The sequence below is a fragment of the Littorina saxatilis genome, linkage group LG2 (assembly GCF_037325665.1).
Source record: "Littorina saxatilis isolate snail1 linkage group LG2, US_GU_Lsax_2.0, whole genome shotgun sequence".
Taxonomy (NCBI): domain Eukaryota; kingdom Metazoa; phylum Mollusca; class Gastropoda; order Littorinimorpha; family Littorinidae; genus Littorina; species Littorina saxatilis.
The window spans coordinates 51,981,703-51,998,871 of record NC_090246.1 but is presented as its reverse complement, the minus strand read 5'-3'; the positions used below and the strand labels follow the sequence as shown (position 1 = coordinate 51,998,871).

The 17,169-nt window shown below is 44.8% G+C and overlaps 1 protein-coding gene across 5 annotated transcripts in view; it reads right to left on the bottom strand.

Annotated features, from left to right (window-relative positions):
• LOC138959186 (uncharacterized) overlaps positions 1-17,169 on the bottom strand; it is a 238,685-nt gene that overhangs the window by 119,139 nt on the left and 102,377 nt on the right. For all 5 annotated transcript variants that reach the window (XM_070330571.1, XM_070330570.1, XM_070330574.1 and 2 more), the window contains 6 exons: positions 16,057-16,257; positions 7,530-7,724; positions 6,825-7,079; positions 5,316-5,591; positions 4,760-4,969; positions 1,473-1,690 (listed from right to left, as the gene is read on the bottom strand). In XM_070330571.1, coding sequence (XP_070186672.1) covers positions 1,473-1,690; positions 4,760-4,969; positions 5,316-5,591; positions 6,825-7,079; positions 7,530-7,724; positions 16,057-16,257 — 1,355 coding nt within the window. The remainder of the gene's footprint in view (positions 1-1,472; positions 1,691-4,759; positions 4,970-5,315; positions 5,592-6,824; positions 7,080-7,529; positions 7,725-16,056; positions 16,258-17,169) is intronic.

The following is a 17,169-nucleotide window of genomic DNA, read 5'->3' as shown; positions in this document are numbered from 1 at the left end:
ACCTATCTTAAACCATTTACCTGCTAGACACCACCCCCCCCCCCCCCCCTCCTTTACAACCACCTCACAAAAAAACCACCTGATTCCCTGTTCATTCAGACCGATATTTCTTTAAATGGCAAGTAAAATAAGTTCCAAATCTAGGCTTCGGGAAACTTCATTTACGTTTGAGCTTAACCATATACCTTTCAAAAAAAGTTAAGGACCACTTTTTCAAACGCATGCCATACAAAAATGACAAGGTTAAATTATTTAATTTTTTCTGTATTGTTTTATTAAAGAACTGAGGAGTGTCTCCAGAAAATGTCTCGTCAAACATGCCTGCGAAAACAACGCCAGAGCCCTCTGATTTCAAATTCACAACATTAGTATTTCTTACGACAAAAAAACGCACAATCTTAGCCCGGCAGCGATCACTAGTTAATCTCCCACTAATCGGTAGTGAGATGTTCCACGACGTAAGGTGATCTCTCCCCGGACCATCACAGAGCCCCCATCAAACGATTTTGTTCTAGTACAGCGCAATCTGCAAAGCGCTCTCTACAACGCCTACAGATTCTGATGCGTCCATCAGCAGAATCCAAAAAGAGGCGGGACCCATCTGTAAACAAGAACTGAACCCTACGATGACGTAACCACCTCACACGTTGAGTGCACCAGGCTCGGTGGGCAGCTGTATGATTGGCAGTCAATGTTGTTTTGCGGACTGGGCGTCTTTCACTGTAGTTGAAAGCGTGTAAGCAGTTTCTAACACTTTGATTCCTGACAACAATGTGTGGTGGCAGCTCATGGTCGATGCCTGCTGTCTTTTCAGTAACCTTTTTTTGCTGCATGACCTTCATTTGGATGAGGCGATCCTTCATTGTTGTGGTGACTGTAGGCCGACCATAACATTGTCGTAACTGTACTCTGCCAATTGCTTGAAGCCATTCCATCAGTCCGATGATGAAGTGAGACACAGCAACACTCTGAACCACTTTCCTGGCAGAAACAACATCTTGTAGCCATCAAACTGCCCTTGTCTTATCCAAGTCGCTCCGTGTTCATGATAGAGGCATGTTGTTTCATTACATTATTTTGTCAGTGTGTCATTTGACAAACACAAATTTGTTAGCACATTTCGTTGGTGGAACCCTGTTGTAGCATTACTGGTTTTTATCCTGGCATGTCTTGCACCGATTTCATAGGATTTTGAAAACTGCCCCCTTTTTAAAGAAAACCTCACTTTTTCCGCCTGTTTCGCATAACACAGTAACACTGCCTACCAAAAATGTTCCTAGAGCAAGATTCACTGCCATTTTGTTAATTCAAAAAAGTGAATTTCAATCAAATTGTCAAACCCTTGATTTGTGGCAAATATTTCAAAACATTGTGAACATTTTATGACTGGTCCTTAACTTTTTTTGAAGAGTATATATCTGCAGCAACTAAAATTAACTGAAACCTGCAAGCGTACAGAAAATGATCTTTACCTGACCCGTCTCTGAAATGTCTGAAATACTAAGTTCACCACCAAAGTTATCATTTGGGTTAGCAAGTGGACAGACGTTTGGTAAGCGCTGTTCACTCTGCACAAGCGCTGGCTGCAGTAGTTCTCGATATCTGGTAAAGTCAGAGCAGGAGCCACTTTCCGTCTTGGTGTATGTGAAGCGGAATGTCTGCCTGAACCGGGCATTTTGGCTTGTGTCATCTGTAAAGACAAGAGATTTCATGAAAATGTGCATAAACACATACATTTCTGGCACTCAGCTGACAAGGGCCAATGTTATGGGCTGTTCTCACCCGTGTTAAATGGATCAAGATACCGTCGCAAGGAACACCATTAGTACTTCCAAAAGGCATCATCTTTTGTTTCCAACACAGTAAAATACTCTGAACATTTTCAAAGAATGGACAAAGTTTTTTGCACAAGTGGGATTTTCCATCCATGACCATTTTAACCCGCCAAATCGCACAAACAAAAATGTGAAGACAGATTTATACTACATAGGTGAGAGAGACACCCATGAGATAATAATCCAGACCTGGGAACCCCTGTTTTGCACAAGGAGTATTCTCAAAAAATCTTGGTGTATTTTCAGAAACATGAGCGTACTCCACACAGCACTTGAACATCCGTGATTCAAACATGCCGCACACGCGTCCGTCGCACCGTTAATTAAGTTTACCAATACATTCAAAGCACATGCTTCTTTCAATATTTACTGACAAAAACTGTAATCATGTGTCAAAATACTGGATCAGCTTTGGGATGCGCTTGTAAAGAAAAGTAGTCTAGGAATTTCTTCTCGTCGTACTTTTTTCCGCAGACCGTACTAATCGTATTCTAGACAATCATGCGTACAAAATACGGCAAAATCGTATGGGTTCCCAGGTCTGATAATCGTTCAAATCACACGTGTGTATATCTTGTAAATGAGGTCATGTCAAGCAAGTCTGGCAGGGACCTGTTTTTTCACTGCTTATGGTGCCAAAGTCACCGAGACAAATGTCATTATAGAAACAAAAATTGCGCTCGCTAATTACCCTCCATGAACCTTTAGAACTAACACGTCACGCCACACTTTTAGAGTGATGTTTCTTTGCTTTGACGTAATAGATTGCACGGGGCTTTAGAAGAGATCGAGGTTCCAAAACAAGCGTCTTCAATTTAGCTGCCTCGACTGCAGGACATTTTCAGTAAAATACACGTAAGTACAGTATGTAGGATAAACAGAATACTACATGGCTTGCTGTGTCGTACCAGATTTACACTCGTTGCTTTTTCAAATAGTGAACAGCTCGCTTTCGCTCGCAGTTCAATTTTTTAACAAGAAGGGCAAAGCCCATACGACTCACATGCTTGACCTTGACCTTTACATGACCTTGACCAAGGTCAAGGTCATCCAAGGTCATGCAACACAAAGCTGTTAATTCAAGACATAGGAAGTACAATGGTGCTTATTGGCTCTTTCTACCATGAGATATGGTCACTTTTAGTAGTTCACTACCTTATTTTGATCACATTTCATAAGGGTCAAAGTGACCTTGACCTTGATCATATGTGACCAAATGTGTCTCATGATGAAAGCTTAACATGTGCCCCACATAATTTTTAAGTTTGAAACAGTTATCTTCCATAGTTCAGGGTCAAGGTCACTTCAAAATATGTATACAATCCAACTTTGAAGAGCTCCTGTGACCTTGACCTTGAAGCAAGGTAAACCAAACTGGTATCAAAAGATGGGGCTTACTTTGCCCTATATATCATATATAGGTGAGGTATTCAATCTCAAAAACTTCAGAGAAAATGAGAAAAATGTGAAAAATAGCTGTTTTTTAGACAACATTTATGGCCCCTGCGACCTTGACCTTGAAGCAAGGTCAAGATGCTATGTATGTTTTTTGGGGCCTTGTCATCATACACCATCTTGCCTAATTTGGTACTGATAGACTGAATAGTGTCCAAGAAATATCCAACGTTAAAGTTTTCCGGACGGACGGACGGACGGACGTCCGGACGTCCGGACGGACGGACGGACGGACGACTCGGGTGAGTACATAGACTCACTTTTGCTTCGCATGTGAGTCAAAAAAACAACTCAGGTAAATCTGGTACGACACAGCAACCCATGTAGTATTCTCTATAGTAAGCATGTGCTATGCACAATAAAGAAAGCATATTCTGAGCATAAGAATACTAAGCATTTCCTGGGCAAAAGTCACTGTGGATATTCTTAACATAAGATCTTGGGCACAAAACAACAAAACACATTCCGTCATTCGGAACAAAAGACACTAAGCATTTCCTGGGCAAAAGTCACTGTGGATATTCTTAATATAAGATCTTGGGCACACTGAAACAACAAAACACATTCCGTCATTCGGAACAAAAGACACTAAGCATTTCCTGGGCAAAAGTCACTGTGGATATTCTAAACATAAGATCTTGGGCACACTGAAACAACAAAACACATTCCGTCATTCGGAACAAAAGACACTGAGCATTTCCTGGGCAAAAGTCACTGTGGATATTCTTAACATAAGATCTTGGGCACAAAACAACAAAACACATTCCGTCATTCGGAACAAAAGACACTAAGCATTTCCTGGGCAAAAGTCACTGTGGATATTCTTAACATAAGATCTTGGGCACACTGAAACAACAAAACACATTCCGTCATTCGGAACAAAAGACACTAAGCATTTCCTGGGCAAAAGTCACTGTGGATATTCTTAACATAAGATCTTGGGCACAAAACAACAAAACACATTCCGTCATTCGGAACAAAAGACACTAAGCATTTCCTGGGCAAAAGTCACTGTGGATATTCTAAACATAAGATCTTGGGCACACTGAAACAACAAAACACATTCCGTCATTCGGAACAAAAGACACTGAGCATTTCCTGGGCAAAAGTCACTGTGGATATTCTTAACATAAGATCTTGGGCACAAAACAACAAAACACATTCCGTCATTCGGAACAAAAGACACTAAGCATTTCCTGGGCAAAAGTCACTGTGGATATTCTTAACATAAGATCTTGGGCACACTGAAACAACAAAACACATTCCGTCATTCGGAACAAAAGACACTAAGCATTTCCTGGGCAAAAGTCACCAAGGATATTCTTAACATAAGACACTTTTATCTCGGGCACAAAACAACAAAGCACATTCGGAACATAAGACACTCGGTACAAGACTACTCAAACGTAACCATAAAGTTAAGGAACATGTTCGATAACCATACAGGTCGAAACAGCAGAAACACTCACTGGCTTGAACACAGGCAGGGGTGTCAGGCACATTCCAGGCATCTCCTGAGTTGCACGTATGGACAATGGAGGCGTCAGAAGGTTCATCATAGAACACATACCCTGGTTCGCACGACAGCTCACACTGGAACCCTGCATCGTTGACGGAGGCAGTGCACTGCTTGCGGCCATGCAGAGGAGTCCTCAGGGTGAACGGAGAACACTCTGCCGCTAATACGAGATAACAAGGAACACAATGAGATTCCAATTTCAAATCAGATTCATATCAATAACCATACTCAACCAACCATGTGAATATGCATGTAAAAACGACCAGATCTATACCTTCCAGATAAGCCAACAAGGATTCAAATATTAATCCTGCACCTGTTTTACATGTAATTGAGCAGACCACTACTGAATCCACAAGTCCAATTGAAAGGCTGGCTTGGTTTACAAGTTAAAAATCTATAACAAATTGTAATGGTAGAAGTTAAGTGGCAGCCTTTGCTCAATTCTTTAAAGCAGTTCAAGCTCTGGAGGTCTCAGTGGAGTTGTAAAAACAATGTTCACTTACGTCTGAACATCAGTTCAAACTTGCAAGATGCCATGTTGCCACTTCTGTCCAGTACAGATGCCATGATGTCATACGACCGGAACGGTGGGAAAGTTGGATTCAGCTGTGCAGCACTAGGAGTGAACTGGACCTCGGACGGTGTAAATGTAGGAATTCCGATATCATTCGTAACAGTGACAAGATTTTCGTTCGCAAACTGAATGTTCAGGTTTTCATTTTCTTCTGTGAATTCCCGCTGAACGCTTGGCGGGCATTGGATCGTTGGAGGAACGTCATCTGTAAATGGAGAAGTCTTAATAGCAATCACTGTACTTGTCACAAATGAACACTGTTTACTACACTGTTCAAAAGTAGCTTATGCAGACAACATGACAGGCCTTGATTCTTACAAGAGTGAAGTCAGAAACAAGTGAAATGTATTCTCATGAATTCCCTTATTTTGTTTTGTTTTAAACACTAACATCGCTTAATTAATCCAAATGATCTGTACAGTTTCTTCAGACATTTAATACTTATATTGTGCAAGGAAAGAAAAACAAAAACATTTCAAGCAGGAGGCTGTGCACAAACAACTTAACTTTGGTAGTATGAGGTCACAGACATCAAATGAGAATGAGGTAAAACCCAAATCTAAGAGGAGGTTCATTCCTTAAAAACAAAAGAAGAAACAAGAAGGGCAAAGCCCATAAGACTCACATGCTTGACCTTGACCTTCAAATAACTAAACCTAGCAATGACATCATACACTAAGAACTGCTTTACACATTTTTCCTACCAAAATACATGTGACCTTGACTCAAGGTCATCCAAGATCATGCAACACAAAGCTGTTAATTCAAGACATAGGAAGTACAATGGTGCTTATTGGCTTTTTCTACCATGAGATATGGTCACTTTTAGTGGTTCACTACCTTATTTTGGTCACATTTCATAAGGGTCAAAGTGACCTTGACCTTGATCATATGTGACCAAATGTGTCTCATGATGAAAGCATAACATGTGCCCCACATAATTTTTAAGTTTGAAACAGTTATCTTCCATAGTTCAGGGTCAAGGTCACTTCAAAATATGTATACAATCCAACTTTGAAGAGCTCCTGTGACCTTGACCTTGAAGCAAGGTAAACCAAACTGGTATCAAAAGATGGGGCTTACTTTGCCCTATATATCATATATAGGTGAGGTATTCAATCTCAAAAACTTCAGAGAAAATGGGAAAAATGTGAAAAATAGCTGTTTTTTAGACAACATTTATGGCCCCTGCGACCTTGACCTTGAAGCAAGGTCAAGATGCTATGTATGTTTTTTGGGGCCTTGTCATCATACACCATCTTGCCAAATTTGGTACTGATAGACTGAATAGTGTCCAAGAAATATCCAACGTTAAAGTTTTCCGGACGTCCGGATGTCCGGACGTCCGGACGGACGGACGGACGGACGACTCGGGTGAATACATAGACTCACTTTTGCTTCGCATGTGAGTCAAAAATTGCAGAAGCTCTTCACGTACCAATGATTCCAACGACTGTAACACAGTGTGCAGTGTTTCCGGCGTGATCAGTGGCCGTAACATTGAATGTGGTCATCCTTGACAAGACGTACTCCTCTGATGGCCAGGTGTCAGATCCAACTGGGTCAATGATGCGGTACTTGCTGACATAAACATTGTCAGTGGCGGTGGGCAAGGCAAGCGTGTTGGCACGTGTGTAGCGATTTACCGCTACTGGATCACTGGGGCACCCGCTTAACACTGGGTTCTGTGTATCTGCAAGAAAGGGAATATTTTTCCTTGAAATTGTAGGTTTGCGTCATAACAGCAATACACTAACATAAGCCACAACAAGCACACTATAACATCAAACATAAAATATAACCAGAATATGTGAATTCCTAAAAGGATTAAAAAAAGAAAAGAAGATATTAATCATTTTGACATTTACAAAATAATAAGTTTCAAGCTCTGCCCAAAAAGGTCCAACTACTACTGCCTCAAGGACCCTTCCTCCTATTTACAGCAAACAGTTGATATTGTTTACGCTGGCTCAAACATTTCTGTTCGGAACTTGCCCTGTATTTCTACTTGATTGGCAAAACAAAGCAATGAAGTTGTATGACACCTGACTTTGGCACTATTGAAGTGAAGTAAATAATTTTCTAGGTATTGAATTACTTCACGCAACCAAAGACATCTTAAAGTGCTTAACAAAGGACTCACCAACACATGAAGGGACAGTACTGTTCCACTCCAGACCATTTCCAGCGATGTTGAGTTGGCACATGAGAGGGTAGGGGTAATCAAGCGTGAAGCCTAGCTTGTCACAGCTAAAGTACACTAGGTCACCTTGGTCATACGACGATGCGTTCATTTGCTGTCCATCTGGGGGTCGTCCTGGGTCATCACATCTTAAGCCTGCAGAAACACATTTACCACAATGCATGTTTATTAAAGGTTTTGCACTTGTGTGTACAGTGTTTCCGCCAACAATTGAGCATACCAATCGTGTTTACGCCTCTCTTTTTTTACATTTAGTCCAGTTTTGACTAAATTTTTTAACATAGAGGGGGAATCGAGAAGAGGGTCGTGGTGTGTGTGTGTGTGTGTGTGTGTGTGTGTGTGTGTGTGTGTGTGTGTGTGTGTGTGTAGAGCGATTCAGAGCAAACTACTGGACCGATCTTTATGACATTTTACATGAGAGTTCCTGGGTATGATATCCCAAGACTTTTTTCCTTTTTTGGATAAATCGAAAATTTTTAATTAAATTTTGATTTAATATAATATACTTACCCAATTCTTATGAATGCATTGACTTTAGTCCCACATGCTAGATGTCGAAAAAACCACTCAAATTACCTGCCCTTAGTAGGGTGGTAACCAAGCTAAAAGCGACGCCATAGCCGTTGCTATGGCCTGACCTTGCTCGGTTACCCATAACCCCCTGCGCACCACGTGAGCGCCAGCATCCGTAATAATCATTCGAGACTATTAATCAAACAAACACCCCAAGGACATAATCCAGCGGGGATGGATGGGAGGGTATTAACTATAAGAATTGGGTAAGTATATTATATTAAATCAAAATTTAATTAAAAATTTTCGATTTAATCACATATTCTTACTCCAATTCTTATGAATGCAGATTCCTCCTAAAGGTGGAGGGAACCTACTTATGTCCTTGTAAGAACCTGCCCTGCAGCAACTAAAATCAGCAATGAACTGGAGCCGTCTAGCCGCGTGCAGGAGATATCCCGAAGATAGAAACCGATGAACACATCATCTGATCCCCAGTAAGCCGTTTGCAAAGCTTCGCCTAGGCGACCAGAACGCAACACGGCAATAAAGGAAGCACAAAATCTGTACCCGAGCTGTTGGCAAACCTCGCATAGGCGAGAGGAACACCACCAGCCAGAGAAGAACGCCAGACTCTGGACTCCCGAACGCCTGAAAAGGAATAGAGGGAGGACTGAACGCCCCCCCCCCCCCCCCTGTTCAAAACGCACCACTCATAGGACTGTCCTATGAATGTAGCAGAGCCCCTAGAGAGAGACAAATAAAAGATGTCTCTTTCGCTCCATTGTAAAGAAATAAGAACTTGAGCTAAAGCTCGTGGTTCCAAAAGACAGTAAAGTCAAAAAAGGGATTAAAAAAGTCTAACCAGACAGTTAGAAAATCCGAATCTCCCGGAGCGAGAATCCTCCCGAGAGGAGGGAATCAAACACCAGAGGATATTGACCAGGTTTCTGAAACCCCAAAACCTGGCCAAAAACCGTGAACAAACAGAACCAAAAGCCCTAAGGCTACATCCTCTGGCAAACCCCAAAAACGCATGCGCCTCACTGCCCTATAGGGCTGAGGCCCAGAGTAAGTAGAACAAAGTCCCACGCGCTAAACAAGGGGGAGCCTCTAAACCTCGTAAAACAAGGTCCTTTGATCATGCCCACAAGAGCGCCATGAGCAACAGAAGAGAGGCCTATTTGTTTCAAAACAGCTGAGATAGCCGAGACGCCGGAACCTCAAAGAAGAGGCCCAGCTGCCCAAAGCCAAAAACTGAAACAGAGGTGAAAAACCACCTGGCTTGAGAGAGGGGCGCTAAGGAGTTGCACCCCCGCTCTAAATCCCCAATTGGCCAAGGAGGCCAAAAAAGGAGCATACACAGATAAAGTGGAGGAAATATATGCTTCATGCCCAAAGACCAGAGTCAGAACCCATGATCTAAAACACAAACAGCACGCCTCCAGACCCGTAAGCAGATGGGCCAACCCCTGTGCAAGCCCTGAGAGGACCTGTTGAGCGAATCGGCCCGATCGCAGAGCTGGCCGGGGAGATATTCCCCTGAGAAAATGATTTAGTGTGAAAACCCAATCAGAATCCCTTATACTCTGTCTGACAGGGAGTGAGAACTTGCTCACCCCAGCTAGTTCACATAAGAAGCAACAGAAGAATTGCCCGAATGCAACAGGACATGCCTGTAAATAGCCAAAAAGAAAGGCTAGTAGACTAAGAGCTACTGCTCCTAACCCCAGGCAAAAGAGAAGCCCAAGGAGTTGCATCTACATCACAGCCTCAAGACTGCAAATGCCAGTGCAGGCCCCATCCAGACGAAAATGCATCCATAAAGCGGTCTAAGTCCGGGGGGAAACAAAGCTAGGGAAAAAAAAAAAAAAAAAAAAAAACACCCTGAGTGACCCAAAAGGATTCCAGCCACCTTCCCGCGTGGAGGAACCCACTCTGGAGGAGGGCCCTCATGTCCCAGACCTGTGAGGCCGAACCCCCCAAAAAACTTGAGGAAAGACTAGAGGGCCAGCATAGCTATCGATACCGTCCGACCGAAGATCGGGTCTAAAGACCCCGCAGAGGCCTGCTCTCGTGCCAGTCTGGCAGTGAAAAGAGCTTAAAGCCTCCCTATTCTCTCTTGTGTGAAGAACAAACCTTCCAAGAGACAAAGTCGAACAGCATGCCCAGGTAAAAACCTGGGATAAGGACAGCTCGGAATTTTGCCTGGTTACTGAAAGCACCAGGCAAAAAGCCTGGTTCAACACCAAAAGAAAGTGCAGCTGACAAGCTGATTGACCTTGAAAAAGCTCAACCAGCCCCCGAGGTAGTCCAGAGACCAACACCCCCCAGAAACCAAGCCCTTTCCTGTGTGCAGAAACGCAGAAGGAAAGCTCATGTGAGAGCACAGAGGAAAATCTCAGCCAAAGCTGAAAGCTCTAGCCCATGCCGACCCACCTCCCGCAGAGAGGGAGGAGACACTGAACCAAAACACCCCTTTGTAACCGGGAGCGCATAAACGCGCTGCCAGAGGTCCAAGAAGGAAGGGAAAGATTCCAGCTATTGAGAAGGTTTTAACAACCCCCGAAAAAGCCTGACCCTTGCTTCCTGCCACCAGCGTGAAATCAAACCCCTTGTAAAAGAAGGAGATCACACCAAGCAAAAACAGTGTGGACTCCTCCGCTCGGTGACAACCCTAGCCCAAGCTGCCAGCAGCCTGGCTAAAGCCTTATCCAAGGCATCCTCCCTAACCCAAAAGAGCGTTCAGGGAGGATAAGATTGCCTATAAGAAAGCACAGAAGAGAGTCTCAGCCAAAGCAGAAAACTCCAAACCATGCCATCCTAGCTCCTCCAGAGAGGAGAGGGAGGAGTAAAATCATGAAAACCCCATGTTCCCTGTGGTCTGTAAGCGAAGCCAGGAAACTAGCCCCTGGCAATAAAAAAGTCCGGATCAGACCCTGAGCCTGAAAATTCCCTGCTATCTTCTTCCGCACTAAAAGTGAGGACGAAGCAGCCTGAAACCCCGAAGCCAGCAGTCCCCTGCGTATGAAGCAGCGGGAAAGGTGTAGGCTGAAGACCACTATCCTAAGGTGCGGATCAAGCCAAAAAGTGTGGCATGTAGTAGGCAATCACCGGAGACTCAGCAAATGAAACAATTGCGAGAAAGCCTGTGAAAACCCAAAGCCATCCCGGAAGAGGAAGGAAGAGAGACACCCCCAACCTATCCGGGACAAAGTAAACTGCAACAGCAGCCGCTCTATGTATGGGAAGCATACAACCAGTAGGCAACCCTATACACTCCCCCTCCTCAAACAAGGAGCCCGAAACCTAACCACCAGTTGTGTAAAACACAAAAGGAGGGAAGACAGGGGAGGTCGCGCACTAAATACTCCTGCCGATAACACCGCCAAGAGTGTGGATGAAAAGCGTGATCAGTCTCTGACTGCCAACCCAAAACCGCCCACCCGAACAAGAGGTGGGGGGAAGAGGGGTTGGTAACTGGCACAGATCTCTGCCGAGAAGGAGAGAGAGTGGAGAAACAAGACCAAGCCGGGCCCGGCGCGTCTTACCCCACCCGCTGTGCGGGAGAAGCATCCCAGTGCTAAGAACCAGACTACCTGGTTTGAACCACAACTCACCCCAAGTGGGGAGGGGGGTGGTCCAGCACAGCCGTAACCCCTAGAGGGGGTAAGGACTGAAACAGAGAAACGGCCGTAAACGGCCGATCCTCACTCGTCCACCTGCCGAAGTCAAGTAGCCCTATCACTCACCCACCCCTAGGAGGGGGGGGGGGGGGTGACCTATGCTGGCTAAGGACAATGACCACTGGCCAGGCGATACTATAGCCGAGTCCCCGCAGACCATTGTGAATACAAAGAATGGGAGACTGGAGAGAAAGAGTATGTTCTGTCTCCGCCTGTCACAGGTAGACAGCCGGCACAGCCCGTGCAGAGAACAAAACGGAGCAAAGCTCATTGTTCCCTGACCACTGTGCGAGACACCCTGCCGAGAACAAAAGAGAGTCAAGCTCATTGTTTCGCGACCGCTACCCGCGACAAGCGCAGGCAGCTAACACAGCCACCTGTCCCAAATGGAGCAAAGAAGGGGTATGTAACGTAGCCTGGAAAGCCGTACATAGCACCCCCGCTGTGAAGAAAGGCCTGAGCCACGCCATGCCCCAGATGGGGAGGGGGGTGGCTCGTCACAGCAGTAAGAGCGACGGAGAGAGACGAACCGAGCAACGGCCGACCCCCCTCCGTCCACCTGCCGTAGTCCTATAGCCCACCGCCCACCCACCCCGATAGGGGAGGAGAACGATTGTCGGGCCAGGACAATAGAGGCACAGACTGTGAAGACAGTCCAACAGCGCCCACCCCGTCCAACCCAGAGGGAGGGAAAGGGTGGAACGCTGCTCCAGCCCCCACCCGATCCTGCCCGGTGGGCGGGAAAGAGTGAGCCACTGATACCCCCCCCACCCTGCCCCAAATGGAGCAGAGAAGGGGTATGTAACGTAGCCTGGAAAGCCGCCACCCGAACTCGCCCGGGGGGCGGGAAAGGGTGGGAAGCTAACACAGCCCCCTGCCCGCAAAGGGCAGAGTGGGACAAGCCCAGGCCGTGACTTACCGTGCCCCCCCACTCCCCCTTCCTCACGGTAAGGGGGCTGCATGACCGACCAGCAGTGCTGTTTTAAAGCAAGCCGAGTGGCCAAAGCAGGCGGGGAGCTGGCCCCCTCTCCTAAAGGAGAGAGTGCTCGCGAACAACCCAGTCTACCAGTGGCAGAAAGGACTGAACCGAACCGGCCGTTTGCACCAGGCGACGGTGCGACGCAGGAGCGCCCCCCCTATCCCCCCCCATTGGCGGGGGGCTGCGTAACACACTGTGAAGTACCGGCGGTAATCAGAGTGGTTAGACGCAGGCAGGGAGCAGGCCCCCCCTCCTAAAAGGAAGGGGTGCTCGAGAACAGCCCAGAGCCACCAGAGGCAAAAAACGGGCTGCACCGAACAGGCCATTTGCACTAGACCACAGTGCGAAGCTGACGAACGGGAGGGCGGGAACCGCCGATCGCGCCTGAAACAGCTGAGAATACAGACACAAAACATCGTTAAGTCCCCCCAAAAGGAGGACATTGACTGATTCCTCTTACGCAGAGAAAGGGGAAAGAATAGCCACACGGCCACCCCCCCCATCAGTCGCACCGACGACGATCCAACAAAAGGTCTATAAGGAGCCTAAAGGCTGATTAACCCCAACAGGGGAAGCGAGCTGTGAAAGAACTGAACCCGCCCTCGGAGGCATAGGAACATAAAAAGAAGTGCTGTTTGACGGATCTACGACCCGCATAATAGGCAAATCAAAGTTCTTAGGCTACTCTTAGGTATAGTTTACTAAACCAGGCTAAGAGCCTTGTCACCTTCCAGTCTCGCGCCAAGTTTAGCTTTGTTGTCGGCCATTTTAAGACCGGCGAAAAACAGTCACCCAGAACAAAAAACTTCTGCGTGCGTGTTCAACACAAAGCTATCAACATTTATACCAAACATAAACAGGAAAGATCTCACCAAAAGGTAGACGGACAGGTAGACCCACAGGAAACCGGCTAGTCTCACGGACAAGCAGGAATGCAAAGGCCAAAAGTGAGTGACAAAATTCCGACACGTCCACCGTGTGTTGTCGAAAGTCGAGAATGATTATTACGGATGCTGGCGCTCACGTGGTGCACAGGGGGTTATGGGTAACCGAGCAAGGTCAGGCCATAGCAACGGCTATGGCGTCGCTTTTAGCTTGGTTACCACCATACTAAGGGCAGGTAATTTGAGTGGTTTTTTCGACATCTAGCATGTGGGACTAAAGTCAATGCATTCATAAGAATTGGAGTAAGAATATGTGATTAAATGTCTTTGATGACGTCATATCCGGCTTTTTGTAAAAGTTGAGGCGGCACTGTCACACCCTCATTTTTCAATGAAATTGATTGAAAATTTGGTCATGCAATCTTTGACGAAGGCCGGACTTTGGTATTGCATTTCGGCTTGGAGGCTTAAAAATTAATTAATGACTTTGGTCATCCAAAATCTGAAAATTGTAATAAATTTTTGTTTTTTATAAAACGATCCAAAAACTTATTATTATCATCTTATTCTTCATCATTTTCTGATTCCAAAAATATATAAACATGTTATATTCGGATTAAAAACAAGCTCAGAAAGTTAAAAAGAATAGAGATATAGAAAAGCGTGCTATCCTGCTCAGCGCAACCACTACCGCGCTATTCTGGATTGTCAATTTTACTGCCTTTGCCACGAGCGTTTGACTGACGATGCTACGGGTATACGGTCTTGCTGAAAAAAATGCAGTGCGTTCAGTTTCATTTTGTGAGTTCGACAGCTTGACTAAATATTGTATTTTCGCCTTACGCCACTTTTTTTTTTTTTTTTTAACATATATATGCCTAGTGTCTTTGCAGTAAAGCATAAAGCCCCTACCACAGATATTTCAAAAGGGAGTCTTCTGGAATTTTGTTTTGTACTTCTTCTTCTTCTGTAACTATGGGCTAAAACTCCCATGTACACTCATGTTTTCGCACACATTTTTCTGCTACAATATCATCTCTGAATCCCCACCTGCCTATCTTTCGGAACTGGTCTCCCTCTACACTCCCTCTCGCACCCTTCGTTCTTCTGATGATGCTCGACTTCTCCGTCAAGGTCGCTTTAAACGCAAGGCTCATGGCGTCCGCACGTTTTCGTATTATGGCCCTCAGTTATGGAATTCACTCCCATTTCAATTACGTCACTCTCCATCCGTTTCATCTTTTAAGTCCAATTTGAAAACACACTTGTTCCAACAACATTACGAATAGTTCCTTAGCATAGAGTCTGGGGATGTGAGATGTGCATGATGTGTTGTTTGAATCTGACAGTGATTGTATGAATTGTGTATACATGTATTGTTGTCACGCGCTTTGAACTTCTGATAAGGAGGCGCTTTATAAATGCCCGTTATTATTATTATTATTATAAATGAGTTTTTACATGTAGGGCCGTTTTTACCCTGCCATTTTACAATTAGGAAGCCATACACCAATTTTGGATAATGCATGTTTTTTTTTCTATAGCCCACCAAACTCAAGGATTACAGGATCTTTTTCTGTGTGTACTTGCTCTTACACTTGTGTGTACACACGAAGAGGGATAAGGCACAAGCAGGTCTGCATATAAGTCGAGCTGGCAGATCTGGAAAATCTACACCCTTAAATCCAACCATTGTGGCAGGGATTTGAACACTCAACCTTCCGCATGGGAGGCCAGTATCTTATCCACTAAGCCACTGCACCCGTCTGTGTTGTACTAATCTGTCATGGTCATCATAGGAGCAATGGATTGCAGAAAGTACTGTGATTTCAAGAAAGAAAATTTTGCACCACAGGGAGAAGATTCTTCTTCTGCGTTCGTGGGCTGAAACTCCCACGTACACTCGTATTTTTTTTTGTATGAGTGGAATTTTACGTGTATGACCGTTTTTTACCCCTCCATTTAAGCAGCCATACGCCGTTTTCGGAGGAAGCATGCTGGGTATTTTCATGTTTCTATAACCCACCAAAATCTGACATGGATTACAGGATCTTTTTCGTGCGCACTTGGTCTTGTGTTTGCGTGTACACACGGGGGTGTTCGGACACCGAGGAGAGTCTGCACACAAAGTTGACTCTGAGAAATAAATCTCTCGCCGAACATGGGGACGAACTCACGCTGACAGCGGCCAACTGGATACAAATCCAGCGCGCTACCGACTGAGCTACATCCCCGCACAGGGAGAAGATATTTATTACTTAGCAGGCGTTATGACGGACTGACGGTGTGGCCTGTGACCCTTTCGTTTTGCTTATTCTTCTGTCACGCCAAGAACAAATTGTCAAATGATCTCCACAAAAAGTCTAAACCTTAGTTGTAATTAACTTGAAGATGCAAAATATCACCTTCACAGCGCAGACTGCCAAAATCCCATCTGCCCTCCTGCAGACATCTGACTGTGCTATCCTGTCCTTGTTCACTCTGACCTTGGACTGTGTACAAGTTCTGACAGTTGAACTGAAAGCTGGCACCAAATGTTGTGTTGCTCGTGTCTAGTCCATTGTAAGAGCTGCCAGAAACCACTTGTGGCTGTCCGCAGTCTATCACTGAAAGCAAATTCAATCCACTCAATTCAATCCAAGATAACTGTATTGTCTGAATGTAAAACATACAGAAAAATGTCTTTTGGCTCAGATACACAAATATTACATCACGTAAAACACATAAGGATCACAAGCTCGATACATTTAACAAACCATGCAAAGATCAGGCATGTTCACTGTACAGGACAGGGTTATTTTAGTGTTCCTAAAGGTTTCCGAAGCCGTTAAACTCATGAGTTAGTAAATGTTGGACTTGATCAGTTAGATGTAGTTTGTTCTATTTGGCACTACATGCAACACTCACTAGGAAACAATATTTCATTATTTACCACTGACAGCAAAGTGCCAGACAACACACTTTGTGAAACGTTCATTGAACACCCTGAATCATTCTATTATATCTTTCTTTCTTTCTTTATTTGGTGTTTAACGTCGTTTTCAACCACGAAGGTTATATCGCGACGGGGAAAGGGGGGGGAGATGGGATAGAGCCACTTGTTAATTGTTTCTTGTTCACAAAAGCACTAATCAAAAAATTGCTCCAGGGGCTTGCAACGTAGTACAATATATATGACCTTACTGGGAGAATGCAAGTTTCCAGTACAAAGGACTTAACATTTCTTACATACTGCTTGACTAAAATCTTTACAAACATTGACTATATTCTATACAAGAAACACTTAACAAGGGTAAAAGGAGAAACAGAATCCGTTAGTCGCCTCTTATGACATGCTGGGGAGCATCGGGTAAATTCTTCCCCCTAACCCGCGGGGGGACTATTATATCTAACTATAGTCTTTAAACAAGCAAGCACAAACAAGCAACAGGCCCAAGAGTTGGAGGTAACCTACATTACACAAATCCCTCCTAACATTGGCACCCTTCTCTTTTCATCATGCAACTCAACAAAAGCAA